We start from the raw sequence: 26,435 nt of genomic DNA, 5'->3' as shown, positions 1-26,435 counted from the left end.
CCAGGCTGTGGATGCCAGGCGGGACTCTCAGCTAGAAAGTAGGTGCAGCCCAGCAGCAGCAGCTGTATACCCGGCGTCCAGCAGCAGCAGCAGCAGCAGCCCGGCAGTGCCCGGAGCAGGGTGACAGGTGGGTACAGACCCCGCACTGGCAGCACAAAGGACAGCGCCGTCCTGCTAGCCCTCTGGCTTTGTTGTGGTCCTAGGTGGGCTGTCACTGGCAGCCCCAGATGCCTCCATTACATCATGCTTTGTACGACTTTGTAATATTCTAGGCACCTATGTTGTGTATATAGAGAGCCAGCCAGGGCTCCTCCACCTTATATAACTATATCTATTTATATATATATATATATATATATATATATATATATATATATATATATATATATATATATATATATATATATATATATATATAATATCTCTGGCTGGGGCTGTGACCTGATCCTGCAGCAGTCACCTCCTGTCATCTTCACCCATTCAATGCCTATTGTTAGCTTCTTCTGCAGTTCTACTACTCACTTTATGCTCTATGCTATGGCCATGTTCACAGCAGAGCTGACTTTAGCTTTTGGCGCTACTCATAATGATATCATGTGCTAACTGGGGTTTTACATAGGACTGCTGGCAAACCTACCCCATTATCTTCCAGCTCATTTGCATATAGTGGTTGCGTATAGGCGAATATGAGCTGAAAGGATTGCAGTTTATTCTCATACATAATAGCATAATGGTAAGTTTGCATACGTGTAATGCATTTGTTCACATGACTCATTCCATTGTCCTTTTCCACAGTATCATTTTCATTGTTTGGGCTTCTTATCTTTTATTTTTACAATAATTGGTGTGTGAAACTGGGAGTTCTAGTCTGAAAGAGTTAAACGCAAACGCAGTTCTGCTACATCTATAATCATATCATTACATCCACAGCAGCCGAGAAGAATATTCTGGTGTAACATTGATAAAAGTTTTCCTTTGTCTATTAGTAATCTTGGGCTGACAAGCCATTATTAGTCCCCCCTAATAGCTGTGCTGCGTTGGTCCTATGACCTGGGACTGGCAGGTGGGCAAAGGCGAGGGCTGATACACTGGACAGGAGAAGGGAATGAGAAGGAGAAGAGATGCTGCTGTTTACCAGCGTCAGCCTCTGCCACCTATCTATTGTATTCAGCTGAAAATGGGAAACTGTATTAACCCTGTCCAATCTGTCACTATTGGTCATCTTTACATTTTGCTGACTCTGTATATGACCAGTGTAATATGGTGCCTCCATCTTTCAGGTATAGATAATGCACATTATTTCTGGTCAAAATATTTTATGGGTAAAGACATATTAGGATTATACTACAGAGAATACGGTTTACATTGATAATTATTTGTCTATAATTATCTATTACTATTTCTATCACTGCTTTAAAATGGGGAGTTTGAGGACAAGCACACATCACACACTTGTGGGGGCAGAAAGAAAAGATTGTACTGAAAAAAGGGGTCTCTGTCCATGTAATATCTGCAGTTGGTGTACGTCCCTACCTTGGCCACATTCTGAATATTATTATTTTTGACATGGGACTGCAGACATAACAATTACATAACATCCTCCTATGGAAAACACAACACATTAATAGCAATTTGTGAAGATATAAAGGCACAGGAGGGAAAGAAAAGAATTAAAGAGCTACATCTGGCACTTGAAAGAATCCTTATCTATAGAGCGTCATAGGTCTCTTTTATTGAAATACTGGTAACCACTTTGAAATCTGTTACAAGCAAATAACAGCTAATGTTTCTGTATGGCCCTAGGGTTATATAACATAGGGCATAGAAGCATAACTTAAAGCTCATAAGTCCCTTTGCAAACTCACCTACCATGTGTAATGTCTCCTTATGTTGAAGAACATTTTTGGGGCCCCGTAGGCACCAGGGCCCAGGTGCCACTGCTACCTTCACACTCCCTATAGGTATTCCTCTCTTCATCATCAATATACAAATTACAATTTTTTCAGTTTATGCACCATTCAAGTTCTGTTGTATGGGTGAGGCCACCACCCCAGGACCACAGGGCCTTGTCCAAAAAAATATAAGGTTCATATATTCTTCTGTATATACTATAGCTGTGTCAAATTTCTTTGAGCCTCTTAGGGAGGGCTGGAAGGTAATCAGATTAATTTGCCATGTGACTCATTCCCGATTCTGATTTTCAACAGCGATATGAACATTGGGCCTCTGCTGCTTTGCATGTTATTCATGGTACCAGCAGAGGAAGATCTGAGCAGGTCCAGGGGAGAGCCTCTTAACATCACTGCTGCTGCGGGGCCCCAAGATTGCGGCAGGTGCTCAGCTGTCACACACAGCCAGGCTCCTGCTGTAACAGCCGGGATCTGGGCTAACCTTGATCCCAGCTGTTTATACGTTTAGATGCTGCGGTCAATTGGGACCATGGCATCTCAAATGTTTGATTGCGAGGAAAGGGACAATAGAAAAGTGCCGAAGGCTACCTTGGCAGCCATTGTCCCAGCAAAAGCTCTCAAATCTACCATACAGCGTCTGCCTATTATGCTGTGATAGTTTCCTGAAAGTACAAACATAAATAAATAAAAACTTGCAATAAAATTGAATGTTATGCCCTGCCCACAGTACGCACAGGACTACTTTAGCTTTAACTAACTTATATAGGAATACCCCTTTAATGAATAGCTATGCTTCCCTAGTGTAAAAAAAAAACATGTTTTGGTATTCTTTTGGTTTAAAAAAAAAGAAGAGAGAAAAAGATAAAAATTAATAGTAGTCCTCAAATAAAATTAAAAATAGATCTTTTATTTTTAGGCCATAATTGCCCAACCCTAATCCCAAGACCTAAAACTAAATGTGTGCATGTCAGACAGCTATATTTGGGCCCATTCACTTCATATTTTTCTTACAGTTCACCAGTATACATTGGCAACCTGTCAAAAAGGTAAAGTACGCTGACGTATATTATGCTCATGGCAAGCCAAAGGATGAAATTTAGTGACTATGGGGTGTACGCCAAGGAGATGCACAGGGCCCGTCTGGGTTTAATAATAGGTGTGCGTGGGTGGGGCTGCGGATCATGGGCAGGGCTTTATTTAAATGTTTTCCTATGTTCCCAATTTCCCAATCTAAAAAGTGTGGTCTGCTACACTTTGGAATCACTCACAGAAACAGTATACATTTAGGAAATGGACCAGATATAGCCAGTAATAGACAATCTTTAGTCTATTAAACACTCATCCTACCAGGAGTACATCATGATATAGTTTAGCCACCCATTTTGACAGGTTGCCAATGTATATAAGAGATGTATGGGCAAAATATGATGTTAATGTGCAGTTACTTAGTTAAACATGAACATGAACGGACTTTTCTCTTAAAAACTCATCAGTTTAAAGGCCATGCCTCTTGATGGGCAGATTCAATTTCCAGCAGACATCTTAGTAAAAGCGAATGCCAGCTGTGATTCTAACATAAAGCAACCCATTTCATGTAATAATGAAAAACAAAACTATAAACACCACTATATCCTGAGCTCCTTAACACTTCTTCTAGTAATCCATCACACATCAAAAGCTTATACATTCCTGAGAAACAGAGAGAGATAGTGGGGATCATGTACAGTGGTAGAAAGATTGTGGGGAAAGGGGACCCACCAACTCCGCTAAGTATCTCTCATTGCTCAGAACATTGCTCTCTAAACTTGGATTTTTGAATATATCATGAAGTATATTGAAATCAAGTGTTCCAGTACTTACAACCTGTTGTGTGTCGAGAAGTGGTATATTCTCTCAAGTCTGACACAGTGCTCTCTGCTGCCACCTTTGTCTCTGCCAGGAACTGTGCAGAGCAGTAGCAAATCCCCGTAGAAAATCTCTCCTGCTTTGGATCATTCCTGTCATGGACAGGGGTGGCAACACCATATTAGATTGGAAAGAAAACATCATTTCCTGTAGGACATACAGCAGTTGATAAATACTGGAAGACTTGATATTTTTTTTAAATAGAAGTAAATTACAAACCTATATAACTTTCTGACACCAGTTGATTTGAATAAAAAAATTTGCTGTAGTACTCCTTTAATACCAAAGCAAGGGATACTAATCTTAAAGGGAAATAATCAGCAGGTTAGAAGCATCTAACGTGCTGATAAATCCCTATAGTGCACAAGACGCTGAGGATGACGTTCATTTCCCTCTGTGCTGTTTTTGGGATATCAGTTAGTTTATTAGTGCACCACCCCGGCAAACTGGCCCTCACAATGAATATTGGGGCAACACTCCTTAGTGATGAGATGAATATTCATTAGAATGGCAGGCAGTCTGGCCTGGGCAGACCAGTGCACTGAGGGTGGTTGTCTCCCTCAGTGTGCCATATTGCCTCATTTACATGTCTAATAAACTACAAATTCCTGAAAGTGACACTGAGGATAAAGGTGAGAAACTCACCCTTATCCTCAGCGCTCCCGTATGCAATAGGGACTAGAGATGAGCGAACCGGGTTCGGGTTCGAGTCCATCCGAACCCGAACGTTCGGTATTTGATTAGCGGTGGCTGCTGAACTTGGATAAAGCTCTAAGGTTGTCTGGAAAACATGGATACAGCCAATGACTATATCCATGTTTTCCCACATAGCCTTAGGGCTTTATCCAAGTTCAGCAGCCACCGCTAATCAAATGCCGAAAGTTCGGGTTCGGATCGACTCGAGCATGCTCAAGGTTCGCTCATCTCTAATAGGGACATATCAGCAGGTTAGATGCTTCTTATCCATATGCAGTGAATCATATGTACTGTTGAGAAAAAAAACATCATTTCAGGTTACAGCGAAGATGATTATAGTGGTGTTAAATGGTGTCCAGAAAAAAACATGGCAGCCCACAGATTTCTAACTTTCTTCTGAATTTACAATCCTGAGCCTCTCCCTTATAAGCTTCACTTATCTCTTGGGGGGTCCTGGTTCTTATTAAGGAGATAACATCTGTGAACAACTACTGTATGTCAGGTTTCTTGCCCCTTATCTGTAAAAAGCGCAGTACCGATTGTCTGAATAGGATGCATTTGATGCAGCTCAGAAGGGACCCTTTCTCATTGAGGAGACCCAGCTGATTTATGGAGTCTTACAGACAATGCTCCATGAATAAAAGTATACAAATTAGGTCTGCAGATATGTGTGTGCTTTGGCCAATATTATTCATCATGTTTTAATTCTCTTTTGTGGGATGACAATTAACATTAACTACTATCTATGGGTAGTACAAGAGAAACAGTGCTACAGTAGCAGAGATACAGAGCTACAGTAATTTGCAAGCTTCACTAATATTAGCCATGGACACTAGATTTATTTTCATGACTATGTATAGGGTAATGTATTCAATAGTTTATGAGATATCTGATTTTTTTGTACTAATAATAGGAATCCATTATTTATAGCAGCCAATATACTATTTGTTCACAGAGAAAGACTAGTGAAGCACAATAGTATAAGGACTGCACACTTGAAGGATTTCTGTGTTGCATTGTATATATTGTTTGCTACGACCTGCAGACAATTACATTGGTACATAAGAAGAGCAGTGTGTTTAAAGTGGCAAAGTATAGTCTAGAAACAGAGACAAGGCAGTGCTTATAAAATACGACAGAAGGTATATAACAGGCTTATAGGTTGTCTGTTGGTGTATGTGACACAGTAACTTATTGCACCAGATTATTAAAGTGACTCTGTACCTACAATCTGTCCCCCCCAAACCACTTGTACCTTCAGATAGCTGCTTTTAATCCAAGATCTGTCCTGGGGTCCGTTCGGCAGGTGATGCAGTTATTGTTTTAAAAACTACTTTTAAACTTGCAGCGCTGTGTCTAACTGCCGGGGCTTACATTAGTATATGCATTAGGCTGGCACAACCTCTTCTTACCTCCTCCCCACCCTCCTCCTCATGATTAGGAATACTCCAGGCAGATTGCTTCCTATTTCCCACCTGTGTGTATAATGAACATGGGCTGGATCGTTAATACACCTGTGCAAAGCTCAAACAGCAGTAAATGTTCCTGGATCATTCCTAATGATGAGGAGGGAAGGAGAGGTGTGCCAGCCTAATGCATATACAAATCTAAGCCCCGGCCGTTAGACACAGCGCTGTGTGATTAAAAATTGTTTTTAAAACATTAACTGCATCACCTGTCGAACAGACCCCATTACAGATCTTTGATTAAAAGCCGCTATCCGAAGGGAAAAGGGGTTTGGGGGGTCAGATTGTGGGTACAGAGTCTCTTTAAGCTGCCACAAGCCCACACTGTCTGTCCTGTTTTTTTTTGTTTTTTTTTAAACTTTGGTTGCTGTGGGGAAAAAGTGTTTTAGGTCATTGAGTCTACTATGTTATCACCCATAGAAGTGTATAGGGTCACTTTGTAACTGACAAGTGTCAGCAACCAGACAGCATGTTGGGCATTGCGACCAGGTGATTCTTTGGTGCACAACCGGGAATCACTTTGAAGCCCAAGCCTAGGTCTTCATTTCATTGGAGACATCCAGTTTGTCCCGGTCCTAATTCACTAGGATGTTGATCGTGTGACCAATAGATTTATTACAGAAATGGAAGATTTTACTGCATTGTGTTTGGAAAGAAGGTGACTTGCTGGAAAAGAAGCTTTTCCTTACTGCCCTGTAGACCAAGCAAGTCCAGTGAAAATTTTTATCAAAGTATTGTATTGCCCCCCAAAAGTTATACAAATCACCAATATACACTTATACAATATACATCAATGTACACTTATCTTCATTTTATCCCTTCCTGGATAAAATAGTGATGTCACGACCCGACTCCCAGAGCTGAGCGGGCTGTGGCTGCTGGAGAGGATGATGGCAGGGGACACTGAGGGACACAGGGCACTGGGAGGACACTGAGCATCCCTCTGCCATCATCCTCTCCAGCAGCCACAGCCCACACAGCTCTGGGAGTCGGGTCGTGACTCCCAGTTTATCCAGGAAGTGAAGCCTTGATGCAGTAGGAAGTGCAGGGAAAAAAGCACTTTATGAGCATTTCCAGTAATAAGTGTATATTGGTAATTTGTATAACTTTTGGGGGGCAATACAATACTTTAATAAAAATTCTTCTCCTTTAGCAGTTGGGGGCTGCTACCTGAGACAGATTGTCCATCTAGGAAGGGACAATGGGCAGTACAGGTCTCATTGTTCCCCTATAAACATGACAATTGCCTTCTACATTATTGCTTAGGAACCAGTCTCTTTACTTTAAGGGGTACTCTGGAGAATTTTTTCAAAAAATGAACTGGTGTCATAAAATTATACAAATTTGTAAATAATTATTTTAAAAAAATCTCAAGCCTTTAGCTGCTGTGTGCCCTGCAGGAAGTGGTGTTTTCTTTCCATTCGCTCTGTTGCCACCTCAGCTTTAGAACAGAGTAGGTGAGATTTTTATGGGGATTTGCTACTGCTCTGGACAGTTCATAACATGGACAGAGATGGCAGCAGAGAGCACCCTGTGAGACTGGAAAAAAAACACCACTTTCTGCAGGAGATATAGCAGCTGATAAGTACTTTTTTATATATATATATATATATATATATATATATAATATAATTTTTTTTTTTTTAACAGAAGTAATTTACAAAACTGTATATGTTTCTGACACCAGTTAATTAAAAATTTTTTTCCCCCTGGAGTACCCCTTTCAATAGTAACATCCTCACTCCATGTGCCCATTAGTACTTCTGCACATACCCTGATACTGGCTGGATGACTGGCTGCACGAGCTTTGTATTTATTACCTTTTGGCAGTATTATTATACAAAACAAGCACAGGATTAGGCTATGTTCACACAACATATTTTTTCGTATTTCTAGAATGCAACAATGGCCGTAGTTAATACGAGAAAATACGTTGGCCGGGTGTCTATGGGATCCTGGCCGGAGCGTATACTCATAGCATACGCTTCGTCTGGGACCCCTAGCGGCGCCGCAATCAACTGACATGTCAGTTTTCTGCGGCTGCTATTCAGTGAATAGCGGCCGTAGAAGGCCCTGTCAGTGCACACAATGAAGCGAGCTGCTCCGGCCGCAAGCTTCATAGTGTGCTGTGGGGAGTTCTGATGCGCCCGCATCAGAACTCTGTGGCGGTAAAAATCATCCGGCCGGTACTGCAGTATCGGCCGGGATCATCTTTTCAGAGACCGGCCGTTCCGTGACCCGGCTGGTCCAATACGCCATGTGAACATGGCCTTATTATAGAAAAGGATTATTGTAGAAAAGAAGCACTATTTTACCTTTGTTTTCGCCATGTTTCTTTTAAACCTGCGGATAGCCCCCTGTAGCGGGAAACGAAAGAGGAAGGTATGTATGTGAAGAGGAAGGTATGTGTCCTTTCCATAATACTATGCGTGAACATAGCCTATTACCAACATTAATTGAGAACTATAAGGCTATGTTCCCTCAATGGAAAAATGGCGTCCTTCTTTCTGGATGGCCATGATTTTACCGCCAAAAGACAAACATTGTGAACATTATTTGAGGCTGTCATTCCCAACAGATGGCTGTCTGTTGGCACTAAAATTATGGCAGTCTAAAAAAGCAGATGTAAAATGGCCAAAAAAGGACGTTGTAGCTTCTGGCTGCATATGTCCTCTATCTGTGAAGTAAGAGTAGAAACAAGTGAATTTAAAGTCCATTAGTAGACTAGAACGGGAAAATGTCAGTGGTTTATAAATGGATAACAATAAAATGTTATGAAAGTCATTTATGTGCTGTGTTTGCAGAGCTTTTGTTTGGGATTGCTGCAGGATTGGGCATAAAATCCTTTAAACTTATGTTATGTGTGAAGGATATTATGTTGTCAAGACTATATTCTAAAAACCGAGAGATGCTTAGCTCAGTCGGTTATTAGACAGGAAAATATTTAATATCGGAAACTTGCCTAAATTTTTTTTTTTCTTTTTTTAACTTTTGTTATGTATGATAACAAATTCAGTGGCTATGTGGAAATAGTAAGGAACCATCGGGATTAATAGAGAGTTCTGCTGTAACTCTCAGATGCCAATGGTTAACCCTATATATGCTATGATCAGTATGACCACAGCATCTAGCAGGGTTACAGAGGGAGAAATGTCTCACTGAGGCCTCTAATGTCCTGGCTATACAAGCCCTGAGGCACAATCTGATTTGCAGTGCCTCTCAGTCTAACAATGTAACTGACGGGCATTACTGATTGGTACTGCAGTGTATTGTACCTGCCATCAGCAATTTGCACAGTCAAGTCCCCTAGAGGGACAATAAAATAACATGTAAAAGTAAGATATAAACTGAACTAGTTGTGCATTTCCAGGAGAAAATACATAATACAGTAATACCTTGGTTCCCGAACACCTCGGTATTCGAAAAATTCGGTTTTCGAACTAAATTTCCCCCTGATGTTTTGCTCAGTACTCGAACATTACTCTAACAAGAAGCGGAGATTCCCCTTATTATGATGGGATTCCCCACTTCTTTACAGGGTGTCCCCCGCAGCTGAGAGGTGCAGGAGCGCGGCGGCAAGTTTGAATAGCCGCCCGATCCTGCCTCTCACTGCGGGGACGCCCTGAAGCCGGCCGCACTGACCTGACACTTCACGTCCCCCCCCCCCGCCGTCCCGGAGCACTTCCTGTATGCTTCCCCCGTAGCCGCACGCATCTGCTGTTCTGCCTGCGGCCCTGCTTATCAGCTCCTCAGCCGCTTCCTCCTGCTGCTCCCTGCGGCGTCTGCAGGATGAAGGAGAGTCTGCAGACGCGGCGGGGACCTGCGGGAGGAAGCGGCTAAGGAATTGTGAGCAGGGCTGCCGGCAGAACAGCAGATGCGTGCGGCTGCGGGGGATACATACAAGAAGTGATCCAGGCCGGCGGGGGGGGGGGGACGTGGAATGACAGGTCAGTGCAGGGAGCAGTGCGGCCGGCTTCAGGGCGTCCCCGGGGGGCGTGGTTTGACCGCTGAAGAGAGCAGACGTGCGCCGGCTCAGTTCCTGCTTTAGCTACTGATTCCAACTGCTATACAGCACCGATCTTGTTTATTTTTGCACCGGGAGGTTCCGCTGCCTATCAGCTATCACCGGGGATAGGACGCACCTTGAGAAGAGCGGCAGCGGCAGCGAGGAGGAAGCTCGAAGCCTCCATCCCCCAGGCGCGAGCAAGACAACATGGCGCAGCCGCCTCAACAGCCCTTCCTCCAGCATGCTTGTATGTCAGTGACAGAGCGGGGTGGCAGACAGCTCTGTCACACACAGCTGCACCGGAGACTCTACGGGACCCAGCTCCAGCCTGCACCGCTCAAACATCGCTAGGAGGTAAGGACCGGAGGGGGCAGCCGGCACATGCAGACTTCCCCAGACCCCCGTCGGGCTCGGCTGTGATGCAACAACTACCGCCTGCCTCTGCTGCCTCCCTCCGGCCTCCCTCTCCCCTACATGAGACTGTCAGTCCAGGTGTACAGCGGGGCTCCTCTACCCCATCCAGTACGGCATACCCGGGTCTGAGTGCTTCTGCCCCTGCATTCAAGCCATTCTCAGCTTTCACTGCACCATTGCCACAGAATGATCCCTTTGACAACCTTAATGTGCCTGACTCCCAGCTCACAATAACTTTACTCAGGGAGATGATGCTAGCCTTCCGGGACTCCATACAATTGAAACTTAAACACGCCATTGCGGCTATCCACGACTCTGTATTACTAGCTGAGAGACGCATTCATGCTGTGGAGGACAAGATTATTGAAATGGTCCAAGAATATAATATTCCGATCGACTCCCATTGGCGACTGACTGAAGAGGTCACGCAGCTGCGCGCAACTTTATCTACAGTGGATGACAGGTCCCGTGCGCATAACATAAAACTGCAGGGAGTTCCTGAATCCATCCCGCCTACTGAGTTGGTGGATTACACCCGAGGACTTATGCAAGCAACTTTGCCTGATTGCAGCCCCAATGACCTCGTAGTAGATTGGACACGCCGCTTACTGCGGCCATCTCACTTGCCCCCGGACACTCCAAGGGACACGTTGGTGCGTTCTATTTGCACCCTTCCCTATCCCTCTTCCTCCCCTCTCCTCCCCCCCCTTTCCCTCCACCCTCCGTCCTTCCTTTCTGCGCCCACTCCTCCCCCCCCTCTTCTCCTTCCTCCCGATTTCCCGTCTCCCTTCCTCCCCCCCTCCCCTCTCCCCCTTCTCCTCTCTGCCTTTCATTGTTTTCTTTGCGACATCCTTTTGTTGATGCATCCAAGGCGACTGAATGTATGTTAAAAATTTTATTTGTGAAAACCTAATAAAAATGCTTTGAAACGTTCAGGGCGTCCCCGCAGTGAGAGGCAGGAGCGGGGAAATCCCATCATTATGAGGGGAATTCACGCTTCTTTACAGGGTGTCTCCCGCAGCTGAGTGGAGCAGGTGCGCGGCGGCAAGTTTAAATAGCCGAGTGCTCTGCACCTGACCGACGGAGTGTAAGAACCAATTAATCAGTTTAACATTGTTCCCTATGGGAATTTACAGCTCTGTTCTCGAACTGCTTGGTTCTGGAACAGCCTTTTAGAACCAATTATGTTCGAGAACTGAGGTACCACTGTACTTGAAAAGAGTGCTCATTTAACAGTGACTTCAAGAGTGCCCCCCCTTAAGAGAAACTTTAACACGGCCCTTTAAGAGTGAACGGGCTACTAGCCCTTTAAGAGTGAATTCAGTATTAGTCCTTTTAAAAGCAAATTTGGTACTGGCCCTTTAAGAGCGACTTTGGTGCCAACCCATTTAAGAGCGAATTAATTACCAGCCTTTAAGAGCAAATTCAGTAATAACTTTTTAGGAATGAATGCAGTACCGGCCCTTTGAAAGCAAACTCAGTTACGGCCCTTTTTGATACCAGCCCTTTAATAGTGACATTCACAGTGCCTTTTAAGGGTAGCATCACATGTACCATATCGCTGCGTTTTTAACGCTGCATTTTTATCGCTGCATGTTTGGTGCGATTTTTACATGTGAGTTTTGATTTTCACATGAAAATCATGTGAAAATCAAAACTCGCATGTAAAAATCGCACCAAACACGCAGCGTTAAAAAGGTAGCGATACGGTATGTGTGGAGCTACCCTAAAAGTAAAGAAAATTGTTTGGTTACCATGACAATCTTGTGGAAATCAGTATTAATTAGAAATGAGCGAATTGCTCATCTAAACGAAGCAAAGCGCTTCATTTGATCTGCGCTTTGCTCATCAAGCCGCCGGCCTTTTCCACCCCGTGTGCTGGGGAAAATTTGTCCAGTCCTGGGAAACTGGGAGAAGTTTCCCAGGATTGGATCCAGCTTTTCTTGGCACCTTGGGAGAAGTGGCAGGGAGCAGAGCAGCACTGAAAGGCCGGCAGCATGTTAAAGTGCAGATCAAATGAAGCGCTTCGTTTAGATGAGCGATTCACTCATCTCTAGTATTAATGCCAGTAAAGCAATATTGTAATGACCTGCCATCTTGTATTGACCAACTGGGGAAATGTGACTGTGTGGATGTTGTCAGGCATTGAGTGAAGGACCTGTGAGCTTCTATTGGCTTCTGCATTTCAGCTATTTGCATGTGTGCTGTAATTGGCTGGTTAGTACTGTGCTGTGTGATATTTGTATTTCTGAATATTCTGCCATTCACTTCTATGGGGGATTTTTGGGTCTTTAACCCCTTCATGTCTACAATATTTTTATATACGTTCCTTCTGCCCCAAGGGGCTGTAGTTGTGTGCAGGACTGCTGCAGTGTGAGGGGTCTCGCACACATCAGTGTGTTCGGGGCCGGAGATAATCTATAGCAATCGCGGCGTTTAAGGAAGTCAGTGACAGGTTAAGCACCTGTCACTGACTGGTTGGGATCGACAGGCAGGGGTAAGCCTCTTACCTCCAGCCTGGTAAGATAAATTTCATTCTCAGAATTGCTTAGATAAGTTAAAGGGGTACTCCAGGCAAATTACATAATTTAACACTGCACTTACAAGGAAAGTTATATAACATTGCCATTTACACTCATTAGGAAAGCCGTAATGTTACCCGTTTTTCAAAGAATCAAAGTCCCACAGGAAGTTCTGTAGTTCCGGAAGAAGGAATTACATCACGTCTCAATGCTGTTCCACAGGTGCCATATTGAGACGTGATGTATTTCCTCTCTGTCACAGGGAAACCCGCCCCTCAACACATCCTCTGCCCGCCCCACTCCTCCTCTGCCCACCCAGTTTTACAATACATACTATATTATCTGTCGGGCTCCCTCCTCTACACGATCTCAGTCTCCTCTGCTTCTCAGTCATCCTGGAGATCGGCAGCTGCCTGCAGCATCAGATGTCACAGATCTAATAGGAGGCATTTGGCACCCTTTCAATGCCAGATGCCTGCTAGGAGATCACTGGTGTCTGATGCTACAGGATTCTTCTCCAGAATGACTGAGAAGCAGAGGAGACCTCGGACACCAGATTCAGCTATAACACATAGTCCAGCAGCTGACAGCAAGCAGCAACATCTTTCAGGAGCTTGAACTCAGCCAGGATCTTCCAGGGAGCATTGAAACAAACCCTTTCAGCTCCAGAAAGATGTTGCTGCTTGCTGTCAGCTGCTGGACTATGAGTTATAGCTGAATCTGGTGTCCGAGGTCTCCTCTGCTTCTCAGTCGTTCTGGAGAAGAATCCTGTAGCATCAGACACCAGTGATCTCCTAGCAGGCATCTGGCATTGAAAGGGTGCCAAATGCCTCCTATTAGATCTGTGACATCTGATTCTGCAAGCAGCTGCCAATCTCCAGGATGACTGAGAAGAGGAGAAGCACAATCACCATCATCAAGTATCAGCATGGCATGGTAGGGGTTGTATGTGTGTAAGCTGGAGTTGCACAGCTTTCAGAACTACTACCACCATCATTGCCTCTTGGACAAGGTGCTGGTAGTTATTTTTCAAGCTGTGCAACTCCAGGTTGCACAACCACAACCCTCAGCATCATGCCATATTAAACCCTTCGTGCTGCAGCTAGTTTGGGCCTTAATGACCAGGCTAATTTTTCAAAATCTGACCTGTCTCACTTTATGCTCTTATAGCTCAGTGATGCTTTAACGTATGCTAGCGATTCTGAGATTGTTTTTTTTCGTCACATACAGTATGGCACTTTATGTTAGTGGCAACATTTGGTCACTACTTTGTGTGTTTTTTGTGAAAAACATCAAAATATCATGAAAAATTAAAAAAATTAGCATTTTATGAACTTTTAAATTCTCTGCTTCTAAAAAAAGAACGCCGTAGCACATAAATTAGTTACTAAGTCACATTACCAATATGTCTTCTGTATTCTGGCATAGTTTGGTAAACATATTTTACTTTTTTGGTGTTACGGGGCTTAGAAATTTATCAGCAAATTATCACATTTTCGTGAAAGTTTCCAAAACTGTTTTTTTAGGGACCAGTTCTTTTTTTAAATGGATTTAGGAGGTTTGTATACTGGAAACCCCCATAAGTGACCCCATTTTGGAAACTACACACCTTAAAGAATTAATCTAGGGGTATAATGAGCATTTTGACCTTACAGGGGCTTGAGGAAAGTATTCCCAATTAGGCAGTAAAAAATTGGAAAATTAAAATTTTCCAATAATATATACGTTTAGATTAAAGTTTCTCATTTTCAAAAGGAACATGAGAGAAAAAGCACCCCCAAATTTGTAACGCAGGTTCTCGAGTACTACGGTACCCCATATGTGGGCGTAAACCACTGTATGGGCACACAGCCGGGCTCAGAAGGAAGGGAGCGGCAATTAGCATTTCCAATGCAGATTTTGCTGAAGAAGTTTCTGAGCGCCAGGTGCGTTTGCAGTGCCCCTGTAGTGTCAGCAGAGAGAAAACCGCCCCTTAAGTCACCCCATTTTGGAAAGTACACCCCTCAAAGAATACATCTTGGGGTGTGGTGACCATTTTGACCCCACAGGTATTACAGGAAAGTATTCAAAAGAAGACAGTAAAAATGAAAAACTCGAATTTTTCCAATATTATGTTCTTTTAGTTTGAAATTTCTCAATTTTATCAGGAACAAGAGAAAAAAAGTACCACAAAATCTGTAACCCAGGTTCTCCTGAGTAGAACGGTACCCCATTTGTGGGCATAAACCACTGTATGGGCACACAGCCGGGCTCAGAAGGGAAGAGGCACTAATTAGCATTTTCAGTGCAGATTTTTCTGAAGAAGTCTCTGAGCGCCAGGTGCGCTTGCAGAGCCCCTGTAGTGTCAGCAGAATAGATTCCCCCCATAAGTCACCAGGAAGGGAAGGAGCGCCAGAAGGGAAGGAGCGCCAATTTACTGGAGCAAAACCGCAGCTAGTAATGGTTATTAGAATAGCGCAGTTACTAAAATAAAAAAACAGGTAATCTGGGGTGGTTACGGACAGTCTGGGGTGGTTATGGGCAACCTGAGGTGGTTTCAGGTAATCTGGGGTGGTGACGGGCAACGTGGGGTGGTTACGGATAAACTGAAGTGCTTATAGGTAATCTGGGGTGGGTACCTGTAATCTGGCATTGTTACCACAATCTGGAGGGGGTCAGAGGCGACGTGGCGTGGTCAGAGGTGACTTGGCGTGGTCAGAGGCAACGTGCGGTGGTTACGTGCAATCTGGGGGGTTACATGTAATCTGGCGTGATTACGGGCAACCTGGGGGGGTTATGTGCAACCTGGAAGGGTTACTGATAAACTGAAGTGCTTATAGGTAATCTGGGGTGGATACATGTAATTTGGGGGGGTTACGGGCAGTCTGGAGGGGGTCACGGGCAACGTGCGGTGGTTATGGGCAACGTGCGGTGGTTATGGGCAACGTGCGGTGGTTATGGGCAACGTGCGGTGGTTATGGGCAACGTGCGGTGGTTATGGGCAACGTGCGGTGGTTATGGGCAACGTGCGGTGGTTATGGGCAACGTGCGGTGGTTATGGGCAACATGCGGAGGTTATGGGCAAGGTGCAGTGGGTTACGGGTAATCTGGGGGGGGTTAGGGGTAATTTGGGAGTAAACTGCAATTATTACTATAATAAAGTGTGTGTTTTATTTTTTTTGTATGTTTGTCACTTTTTGTACTTTTACACATTAATTTTCACTGTATTACTATGATTACTGTCATATTTTCTATCACAGTAATCATAGTTCAGTAACCGAGACCAAATTGGGAGGGACCGAGGGACCGAGACGACTTTGGGGGGACGGACACATCACTTTTTATCCCCTGTCACCAATCATTTATGGTGACGGGATAAAAAGTGTCGGGAGCACATGGTTCAAGCGATCAGCGGTATATAGTATATACCGCTGATCGCTTGTACCGGGACCCCACAGGGGGGTCCCCGATCACTGCCCCATGCTCTCCGCTACCTCCAGTGGCGGAGAGCATGGGAATTTGATTTATTTTCACTTTTTCATCGCTGTGAACAGACATAAGTCTGTTTACAGCGATGGCGGCGGCCATCTTGGAAATGATGGCCGCCAGGGGAGGGGGGTTAGTGATCGCACTACTAGGGGGGGCTGATCTGAGGTCTGGGGGACACTTATTTCATCTCCCCCTGCCGTGAATCGATTCATGGCGGGGGGAGATGAAAAGCAGCAGCGTTAAGAGCGGCGATCGTCGGTAAGGGGGGCGGCCGGGACGGACCCCACACACTGCCCCAACCCCTCAGCTACCTCCGGTAGCTGGGGGGATGGGGTGGGGGCCTTCCCGGCCCCGCAGTCTTCTGTGCCATCACCGTAAAAAGCTGATTGCAGCAGAATAAGGACCCTTAGTGTCCGCCGTAAAAAGCTGTATCGGCGGTCACTAGGGAGTTACAAGTAGACAATGGTGGCTGCAGTTTTTATTCACTGGACACCCAAATAAGGGGGCTGGGTTGTCAGTATTTACAATTCTGCTTGTGTAGGGGACTAAGCTGTGCAGTGGGAGGGGAATAGATGGAGGCGGGGAATAGAGGATCTAGGGATGGGGAGCAGGGTTGTGGGTGGGAGAAGGAGGTGGGAGGTTTACAGAGGCAGGCCAGGGAAACAAGGCATTGTGGGGACTGTAGGAATATGCAGCACACAGGCACTGGTCCAAACAGGAAGCTGGAGATGTAATCAGCAGCAACACAGAACAGTGCAGGGGGCAGCTAGAGCAGCCAGAGTGGGAAGAAATGTGACAGAGAGGAAGCCAGTAACCATCCCCCAGTGTGTGAGGAGTTTAGATTTTACAGGGAGTGCCTGGAGTACTCCTTTAAAGCATCCAAGAGCTATCTGTAACCACATACAGTGGGACAAGTTAGATTTGAATAATGGACCCTGGTCCTTAAGGTCATCTCTGTCCTGTTTCTGAAAGAGTTAAACTTATGTTTTCCTAGATTATTTAGGAAAATATAGAGGTGAGGAATTGATCCCTCTTGGTTCTGTTGAATGGTCTCTTGGCTTTCCTGAATGGTGTTCCAAAAGAAGAGCACACTATTTCCAAGCCTACTTTATTTTACTCATCCTTCATTGGTATACTAGGTAATTCTCTGGTTTCTGAAAATTGATGCAGCTTCGCCTACCACCTAGAGATTCCTAAGCTGTTCCTTCATATATTTATCACCATATGCTACTTTGTGATAAAATATCTAAAGTAGAAATAAATGGTGCAGCATTCTGACATGATGATCTCAGGCACTAACAGTGCTTCTATCTAGTGCATGATAAGCTTGCAGCACAGGGATATAAAACATGAAAACATGTACTTGTATTCTCCCCAAACACTGAGCATTAAAGCATCCTGTGGAAGTTACAGGACATCCAGCTATTACTCACTTATTCAGGAATTACTATCCATTTGCAGATATGTTAACTACTGTACAATCCTAATATTTTCTTTCAAAGCATTATTATAATTTTCTGTAGCATTGTATGAAAAGCAGACTGTAGTGTTGCTGCCTTTAATAAACATTTTTACTTGACTTCTTCAAGTTAAATATTCAGGTACCAAAGTATTGTATTGCCCCCCAAAAGTTATACAAATTACCAATATACACTTATTACGGGAAATGCTTATAAAGTGCTTTTTTCCCTGCACTTACTACTGCATCAAGGCTTCACTTCCTGGATAACATGGAGATGTCACTTCCTGGATAAAATGGTGATGTCACTTCCTGGATAACATGGTGATGTCACGACCCGACTCCCAGAGATGTGCGGGCTGTGGCTGCTGGAGAGGATGATGGCAGGGGACACTGAGGGACACAGAGCACTGGGAGGACACTGAGCATCCATCTGCCATCATCCTCGCCACAGCCCGCACAGCTCTGGGAGTCGGGTCGTGACATTTCCCGTAATAAGTGTATATTGGTAATTTGTATAACTTTTGGGGGGGCAATACAATACCAGAAAAAAAATTCACCAGACTTCACCTTTAAGAGAATTTTTGACTGCCTGACAAGCATATCCCCTGTCTAGTCTCTCCCCATCTGCCCTCTATCTAACTTGTCATAGAGAAGTGATCAATCTAGTATGCTGCATACTTTGTTAGTGTCTTGTTCATTTGCTTCAATCATTTTGATTGTTGTAGTATGTTACCATAGCCACCATTTATTAGTGTACATAGATAGATGTGTAGATAGATGCTGCATCATGCGTTATTAGACATTATTTAAGATACAATGTAATCATAAGATAAAGTAGTGGCACTCACCAGTATTATTCGTTGTGCAGATATCTTTATTTCAGTGACGCATGGACATATACAGGGCGGACGCCAGGTTGGTTTGTGTGCACACTACACTGTTATGATAGAACTTCGAATGTCATTTTTTTTGGCCAACATCGTATAGTTATTGTCAGATGACAATACTCCTAAGGAGGGTGTCATGTGACTTCTGGTAGCTGTGGGTTATTTGCTGAATGGCTGATATGCCAAAATCTAGAAATAAGAATATAGACAGCACTCCATGGTGCAAAATCGTAAGGCACAGTACAATCTCTCCTGGTGGATGCATAGCAGGTCCCCTCACCTGATGGTGTAGTGCAAGCGTGAGGCACAACTCTCTAACTGCATGTGAGGAAACTAAGGACCACAGCCTACCTGTGGACCCATGGCAGGGTTAGTAACAGATAAAAAGCTCCATTCCACAATATGCACAGGTGTAGCAGGTCATCCACAAGACAAGGTACGATGAATATAATTATTATTTTTTTTTTTAAACTTCACACTATGGGGGAGATTTATCAAACATGGTGTAAAGTGAAGGTGCGCAGGTCATCCACAAGACAAGGTACGATGAATATAATTTTTTTTTTTTTTAAACTTCACACTATGGGGGAGATTTATCAAACATGGTGTAAAGTGAAACTGGCTTAGTTGCCCCTAACAACCAATCAGATTCCACTTTTTATTTACCAGAGTCTGTGAGGAATAAAAGGTGGAATCTGGTTGGTTGCTAGGGGCAACTGTGACAAGTCTACTTTACACCATGTTTGATAAATCTCCCCCCATGTGTTTTAGGCCCGGACCTCAGGTGCATACACTATATATATATATATATATATATATATATATATATATATATATATATATATATATATGTGTGTGTATACACTGTATTGTGTATTGTACGCTTTGCTTGTCCTTTGGATTGCAGGAGGAGCAGAGTTGATCTACCAGTTTAAGGGCCCATTTACACAAAGATTATTTTACAGATTTTCTGCCAAAGATTTGAAGCCAAAGCCAGGAAGGTATATGAAAATACAAGAAATCTCAGGCTTTCCTTTATGACCTGATCTGTTTATAGTCTGTTTCTGGCTTTGGCTTCAAATCTTTGGCAGATAATAATAATCTTTCTGTGTAAATGGACCCTTAGAAGTTTGCATAATGAGCACTTTGGGTGATATATACTTTTTGTGGATATGCATTTATGTAGAATTGTTTTACTGTTGAGAATCTATTAAGTAAAAGTGAATTTGAAAGTTCTGTATTGTTAACTACATAAACCAGTCCATGTGTACTTGCTGATCCCTGTCCATGACATCTGCAATGGGCATTTGAGCATCAGAAATGAACTGTAGGGAAAGTGGCCTATTCTGATGCATTAACTGGAGACAAGTGTATGGGGCATAGTGGAATGAAGGCTGTTTACTTTGGGCAATTCTCTGCTGGGAATTGTTGGATCCTGGCATTCATGTACATGTTACTTTAAAATCATCTGTGGGATGTGCTGGGAAAACATATCCGGCCCCACCTGACAATTCACAGGATCTGCTGCTAACATCTTGGTGGCAGACAGCGCAGGGCACCCTTAGAGGTGTCCATGTCTCAATAGGTCAGAGCTGGTTTGGTGACTTTAGGGGAGCCTACACAATAAAATACTGATGGCTATAGCATTAACACCACCAGCATGTATGGAGAAAGTGTGTGCCAGTTTAGCAGACTGTGTAAAGAACCAGTTAGCATGTGACTGAGCATTTAAAATACCTTTTGTGCCAAGTAACCTAGGGCAATAAATAATCCAATTGACAATAGTACACTTCTTAGCTCTTAACATAAGAGTGAAATTACATTTGTCTTGGCATGCTGATTATAGGTTAGCTGTGCTTTACTGCTTTCTGAGTTTCATTATAGTCTCTCTCAGCATATCTAATGAAACAAACATTTTCCTTTGCTGAAGTAAACGTGTAATAATCAGATAATAATAGTCATTTTCAATAAGTAAAATTTAAAAACACAAACTTTGTACTCCTAATGTATACAGCCAGTGGGGATGTTAGCTGGTGAGTTTCGGAGTCCCCCCTCCCTTGCTTTCATGGTCAGTTTAGGATCACCATTACTAATCAGAAGTGGATGGTCTGAAATTCATGTTCTCAGAAAGAATTCTTTGTAAATTAAGACTTGAATTTATTCTCTTTGTTTTGCAGGCAGTGGAATCTGTATCCAGTGACAACACTATTTAGATTTCATCCCATATAAGAAACAGAATGTGGCTGCTGGATAGAATCCGAGGCACAGTAGACCACAGCAGTGGCCGACATGCAGGAGAAGCTGGTGATAAACAGTCAAAAGGTGGATCATACAGTAATGTACTGACTCCGGACAAGATTCCTGATTTTTTCATTCCACCAAAACTCAGTAGTATACCAGCAGAAGGTGGAGCTGAAGGTGCTGCAGCAGGTGAAGGAGTGCCATCCAAACCTAATATAGGTACTTCTGCTTCTGAGCAAAACTTGTCAGGCAGACGTCCACAACGGAGCCCCCGTCTACCAACCAAAGCTGCTTCAGAGAGCAGAAACCTTGTGAAAGCTGCAAATCGGCACATCATTCAAATTGAGAGTGCAGACGAGTGGGCCTCAGAGGAAGACTTGGGTACCAATGCAGACCCACAGTCTCAAACTGCAATGTCTCTTCCTTATGTTCCAAAGGCTCAGACATCATATGGCTTTGTGACTCTGATGGAGAGTCCACACACTCGCCGTAAAGAATCTCTCTTTCACACTGACCAGGGGTCTCTTTCCCCATGTCCATCACAGTCTAGCTCACCTAGTTCTCAGAGACGAAGTGGAACAGAAGGAGGATCCCAGCTAAACACTTCAGATTTTGGAATGTCTTTGATGAATCCCTACCGATATTTTAGTGGTGGTGAAAGTGATACCTGCTCCTCAGCAGAGTCCTCTCCATTCAGCTCACCATTACTTTCTCGCTCGGTCTCTCTGCTGAAAATATTCACACCAGACACACAATCAAAACTCATCAAACTCAAGCACTCAGTAGCTCGAAACAGTTCACTATCCACTGATGAGTGCAGTTCTGCTGACACTAGCCCCAGCATGCCTAGAAGAAGAGTAAGAGGTGCCAAGGGAACTGGAATAGGCTCTGGACAACAAGGTGGGCTACCTTTGGATCTTCTACAGAAGGAACACAATGTGGTGCTTAGTAAAGGAGGCAGTATGAGACTATCAGCAGAGTATGACCCATCTAATGCCCGTCTCAGAGTACGCTTAATAGCAGCCGAGCATCTCTTTGACAAGCTTTGTGATCTGAAGGGAGTAAACTGCTGTGTAGTTCTCTATCTGAATCCTGGTAAAGTTCACCGCCAGAGAAGCACTATTATCAAAAACAGCCGAAACCCAGTGTTCAATGAAGACTTTTTCTTTGACGGATTGGTGGCTGGAAGTGCTAAAAAGATGTCACTTAAGCTAAAGGTGCTAAACAAGGGAAGCAGCCTTAAAAGAGACACTCTTCTTGGAGAGAAGGAGATCCCTCTGACCTCACTCTTGCCCTTTCTTTGAGAAGGGAGCAGCTATGATAGAGTGCATGGTGTGTGAGAGAGCTGTTTGTGCTCTGCAGTGGTGAGTGCATGTATCACATATCTACCAACTCAATACCATCCTATAAATGATGAAGCTAAGCCCTGCAAAGCATTGCACTTGAAAGCTAGAATGCAGAAGGTAGTACTTCCATGGCTAGAGAAACTTGCACGCCTTCAATCAGAAAATGGCCGAGTGTTGAGCTTCCACTGCAACAGTGAACTGCAGAGCACTGTATATTAGAGCAGCGACTTCAAGCTTTAGGGACCTTCATGTGTTGACAAATCAAACCAATTTCATGGAAAAGTCTAAAGAGAATTAATAAAAGTAAACTGAGATGATGAAGGAACATTAATAATGTATCTGCAGAACACTGTGCATTGCCCTGAGAGCTAGAAATCAAAGCCAGCAGATATTTGCTGCTGTGCAAAGAGAATTCTCACTTACCGTTAAGTTCTCATGGGCAAATCCTGGCGGTTACCTTAGATAGAGGAGAATAGTAAATATAACCTCCCGTTATAGCTGCCATATGTACACATATTAAAGCCATGTGTTGTATGGCTGCATGAGCTTGTATTCGCTCTGTGTGCTTGCATAGCAACAGTAGGCATACACCACATGTACTTTATATAAATCCAGTTTTAACAGAATAAATTGGCAGCCTTGCCTGTGGTTATATAATATTAGTTATTTTTATATTTTGTAGCTTAGCAAGAACTGCAGTAACATGCAGTGACAGAAACGCCAAGGCCTCATCGGTTAGCCAGAGATTGACAGGCACGGACCATTGTATCAGATGACCTCTTACAATACAGGACTGATCTCATAGCTTTTCACTATGGACATATAAGCCGTTTTCTGGCTACTGACTTGATCCCTTGTGTTCTGCCATGTATAAGGCAGGAAAATATAGTATTTGGGGGTAATGATTTTCCCCTACAAATAGATGCTTCCAAAACGTCTCCAGGTGTCAGAGACTTATGTACTTTTCATCTTCTGAAGACTCAGCAATCTTCTCATCCGATAAGCAATTTCTTCTGTTTCAGAAATAATATCTTTTCCTTTAAGATCCTGGTAGTTACTGGCCCTCCCACACAGAAAATAATGTTTGATCCAATGTGTACTTTCTCTTTCACACCTAGAATGTAAGAAGATGCGATGTGGGTATTTACACCATACACGCTCATTGTGCAGATGGTGTATTCAAAAGGTCAGACATTACCATATGGGCAAATGAATGCAAAATGAGACAGGTTAACCCATAAAGCACCGTAGCCTTTAACTTATTTTTTACTGATCTTAAAAATCTAAGTCCTAGATTGAACATAGATGACTTGAATACTGAGTAAAGAATTGGTTCTGCTGAGGTCATGTACGAACATGGAAAAAATGTAAGTGTCATATTATTTACTTGCTCTATTGTCATTTTTTTTATTCCTTGTTTCTAGAACAGTGTTATTTCATTGAGGTTCCACAATAATGTAGGTTGCAGAACCTGTATTGAGGCGCTATACTATAAAGCACCAAAAAGTTCACATTGGGGATTTTAGGGTACTTATACATCTGCCATTTGTTTTTCTTTCTTTATTTTTTTTTTTTTTGCTATTTTCAAGATTAAAGGGGTTGTCCAGCGAAAATATTTTTCTTTCAAATCAACTGATATCAGATGTTTTATTTTTTCTAATCTGTTTTTTTATCTTTGGATTGTATATTTTTAAATTTAATTTTAATACACTAATATGGTGCAGCCATTTTGTTTTTGTTTAACAGCATTTACATATTTGCTTTACAGTAAGCCCCATGGACACAATAGAGTGGAGGGAGCTTGTTAACCTGTATGGGAGAGTTTTCTAGGTATGCTCTGTAACAAAGGTCATTGCATGGGGGTGGGAGAGGCTGAACTCTGAGCATCAGCTATTGTGAATGCTCTTATATTCTTATCTATATTCTGGTGTCACCTTTCACTGTAATCCTGTATGTGATGATATGTAGGACACTACTTAAATGTGATCTGTACAGAACTGGAAATGTTAGCTTATTAGTGGCCAGAATGTAAACTGCAAGATGTCAGAAATTTTTAAAATTAGTAAGATCAAAATTAGTAAATACACGACCAAAAATTCTGCATAAAACATGTTTAACATAAAAACTTGATTTAAACAATCACTTATTTCCTGATGAGGTATTCCCTTTAAATAGATAAAACAATTATCACAACTTTTTAATGGGTTATGCTAGTATTTTTTAAAAACTATAGATTGCTGAGGCTGTAGAAAACAAAAAAGAAAAACCTCTACTTACCTACCCTGGCCCCCCGTAGGTCCGGTTGCAGCTCCCATTTCATCAGCTCCAAGCCCCGATGAACAGAGCTGCAGAAAGACCTTCAGGGGGTCTGGGTACATAAATATAGTTTTTATTTTTTTTTGCCTTTCTTCTAAGGCCCCAGAAATCTATGATTTTTTTTTTAAACACCAGAATACCCCTTTAAAATGTTCTAAATGTTGGTGACTCATCAGTTAAAGTCATATTGAACAAAGGTTTAATATGTTTTGAAAACTGTTCTGTGAGAGGTGGCAGTGTGCCATTGTGCTGTCACTTCTGATACATGGCCATTCCTCTAGAGTGAACCCGGTTGTCTGCAGTGAAATACTTTCTAAGAACTATGGCAGCTCCATAAAGCTGTATTCGTGGATGGCAGCTGCTAGTCACTGTAAATACAGATGAGCAAACTGCTTACAATTATCCAAAGGTTCCTGTCAACATTGCTGTAGCCCAAACAGTGTCCCGACCAACAGATGGCTTAATACAAATTTAGCATAGACCAAACATATTAAAATTCCTGAAATTATATGTTCTCTATATAGGTCAGGAGTTAAAAGCCTCAAATTATTTCCTAAAATAGCATAGATGTGTTTGGATTCATGTTGTAAAACAGCATATAATAATTCATAGCACATATAGTACTAAAGCAAGAGTCGAGATTGCCTTTTTCATCTGGAAGTCAACATTCCAATTTAAAATAGTAATAATGGGAACTTATCATTGTCTTTAACACCCCTAAAGCATCACCCCTGCCTTATAGTTTGGCTTAGTGATGATGGTTCAGGGCAGCAAGGCTCAGCTGATGTCACTGCTGCCAGCCTGAACTGGGTGCTTCCAATGCTGCTATGATGACAAGTTATACCAGCAATGGGGCTCATGAAAAATTCCTGCCCCAGGGCTCATTGTTTCATTCCAGGAAATTGTCACAACAAGACATGGTAAGAGCAGTTGTGAGAATCCTGTTATCTCCTCAGTGCCTTACTAAGTAGCCCTGTCCCATGCGTATTTGCCTGTTTTTCAGACAAGTTTAAACTTTAATGGAATATGGAAAAATGGCTGAAAAAAATGCTGCAATTTGACAAAAAAAATGCTGCAATTTGAAAAACAAAACACCATGGACCCTCAAAATACACAAAAGTAGAGAAAAACACCACAAACAAAAAACATTGGGCCAGAAGTACTAATTTGCCTGCACCAGAATTCTGTCCAAAAAGTGGTGCACACTGCTCCACATTTGGGCTATGTTAACACTACAAAGTTTCATAATAATCATGGCTGTTGTTGCCGATTTGCAATGACAGGCGTGATTAATATGAAACTTACATTGTGCTGCTGTCTATGGAATCACGCCGGAGTGTATACACATAGTATACACTCTGGCTGGGATGGCTAGCGGCCACGCAAAAAGCTGTATCTTACTTTTACATGTTATTTTACTGTCCCACTAGGGGACTTGACTGTGCCAATTACTGATGCCAAGTACAATACATTGCAGTACCGAACAGTACTGCAGTGTATTATGTTTGTCAGTTACACTGTTAGGCTATGTTCACACAACGTAAGTTTAGTATTAATCACGGGCGTTGTTGCCGATTTGCAACAAAGACCGTGATTTATACTAAACTTACATTGTGCTGCAAGTAGAGGGAATCCCGGCCGGCGCATATACACATTGTATACGATTCCATCCGGCCGCAGGAAAAACTGACATGTCAGTTTTTTGTGGCCGCTATTTATTGAATAGCGGCCACAGAGAACGTGTCAGTTCACACAATAGAGCGTGCAGCTGCGGCCGCACACTCCATTGTGTGCAG

The 26,435-nt window shown here is 43.0% G+C and overlaps 1 protein-coding gene across 1 annotated transcript; it reads left to right on the top strand.

Moving 5' to 3' along the window:
* C2CD4C (C2 calcium dependent domain containing 4C) lies at positions 1-23,913 on the top strand. Its single transcript, XM_069964448.1, has 2 exons — positions 1-127; positions 20,914-23,913. The coding sequence occupies exon 2, from the start codon at positions 20,974-20,976 to the stop codon at positions 22,279-22,281; it is 1,308 nt and encodes a 435-aa protein (XP_069820549.1). The 5' UTR covers positions 1-127; positions 20,914-20,973; the 3' UTR covers positions 22,282-23,913.
* Positions 23,914-26,435: the final 2,522 nt, after the last annotated feature.

This window comes from Dendropsophus ebraccatus, chromosome 3, assembly GCF_027789765.1.
Source record: "Dendropsophus ebraccatus isolate aDenEbr1 chromosome 3, aDenEbr1.pat, whole genome shotgun sequence".
In the NCBI taxonomy this organism is placed as follows: domain Eukaryota; kingdom Metazoa; phylum Chordata; class Amphibia; order Anura; family Hylidae; genus Dendropsophus; species Dendropsophus ebraccatus.
The sequence above is the reverse complement of the archived record's forward strand: the minus strand, read 5'-3'. Positions and strand labels throughout refer to the sequence as shown.

Excerpts from the sequence above, each read along its gene's own strand:
- C2CD4C (XM_069964448.1), top strand. The coding sequence starts at position 20,974 with ATGTGGCTGCTGGATAGAATCCGAGGCACAGTAGACCACAGCAGTGGC.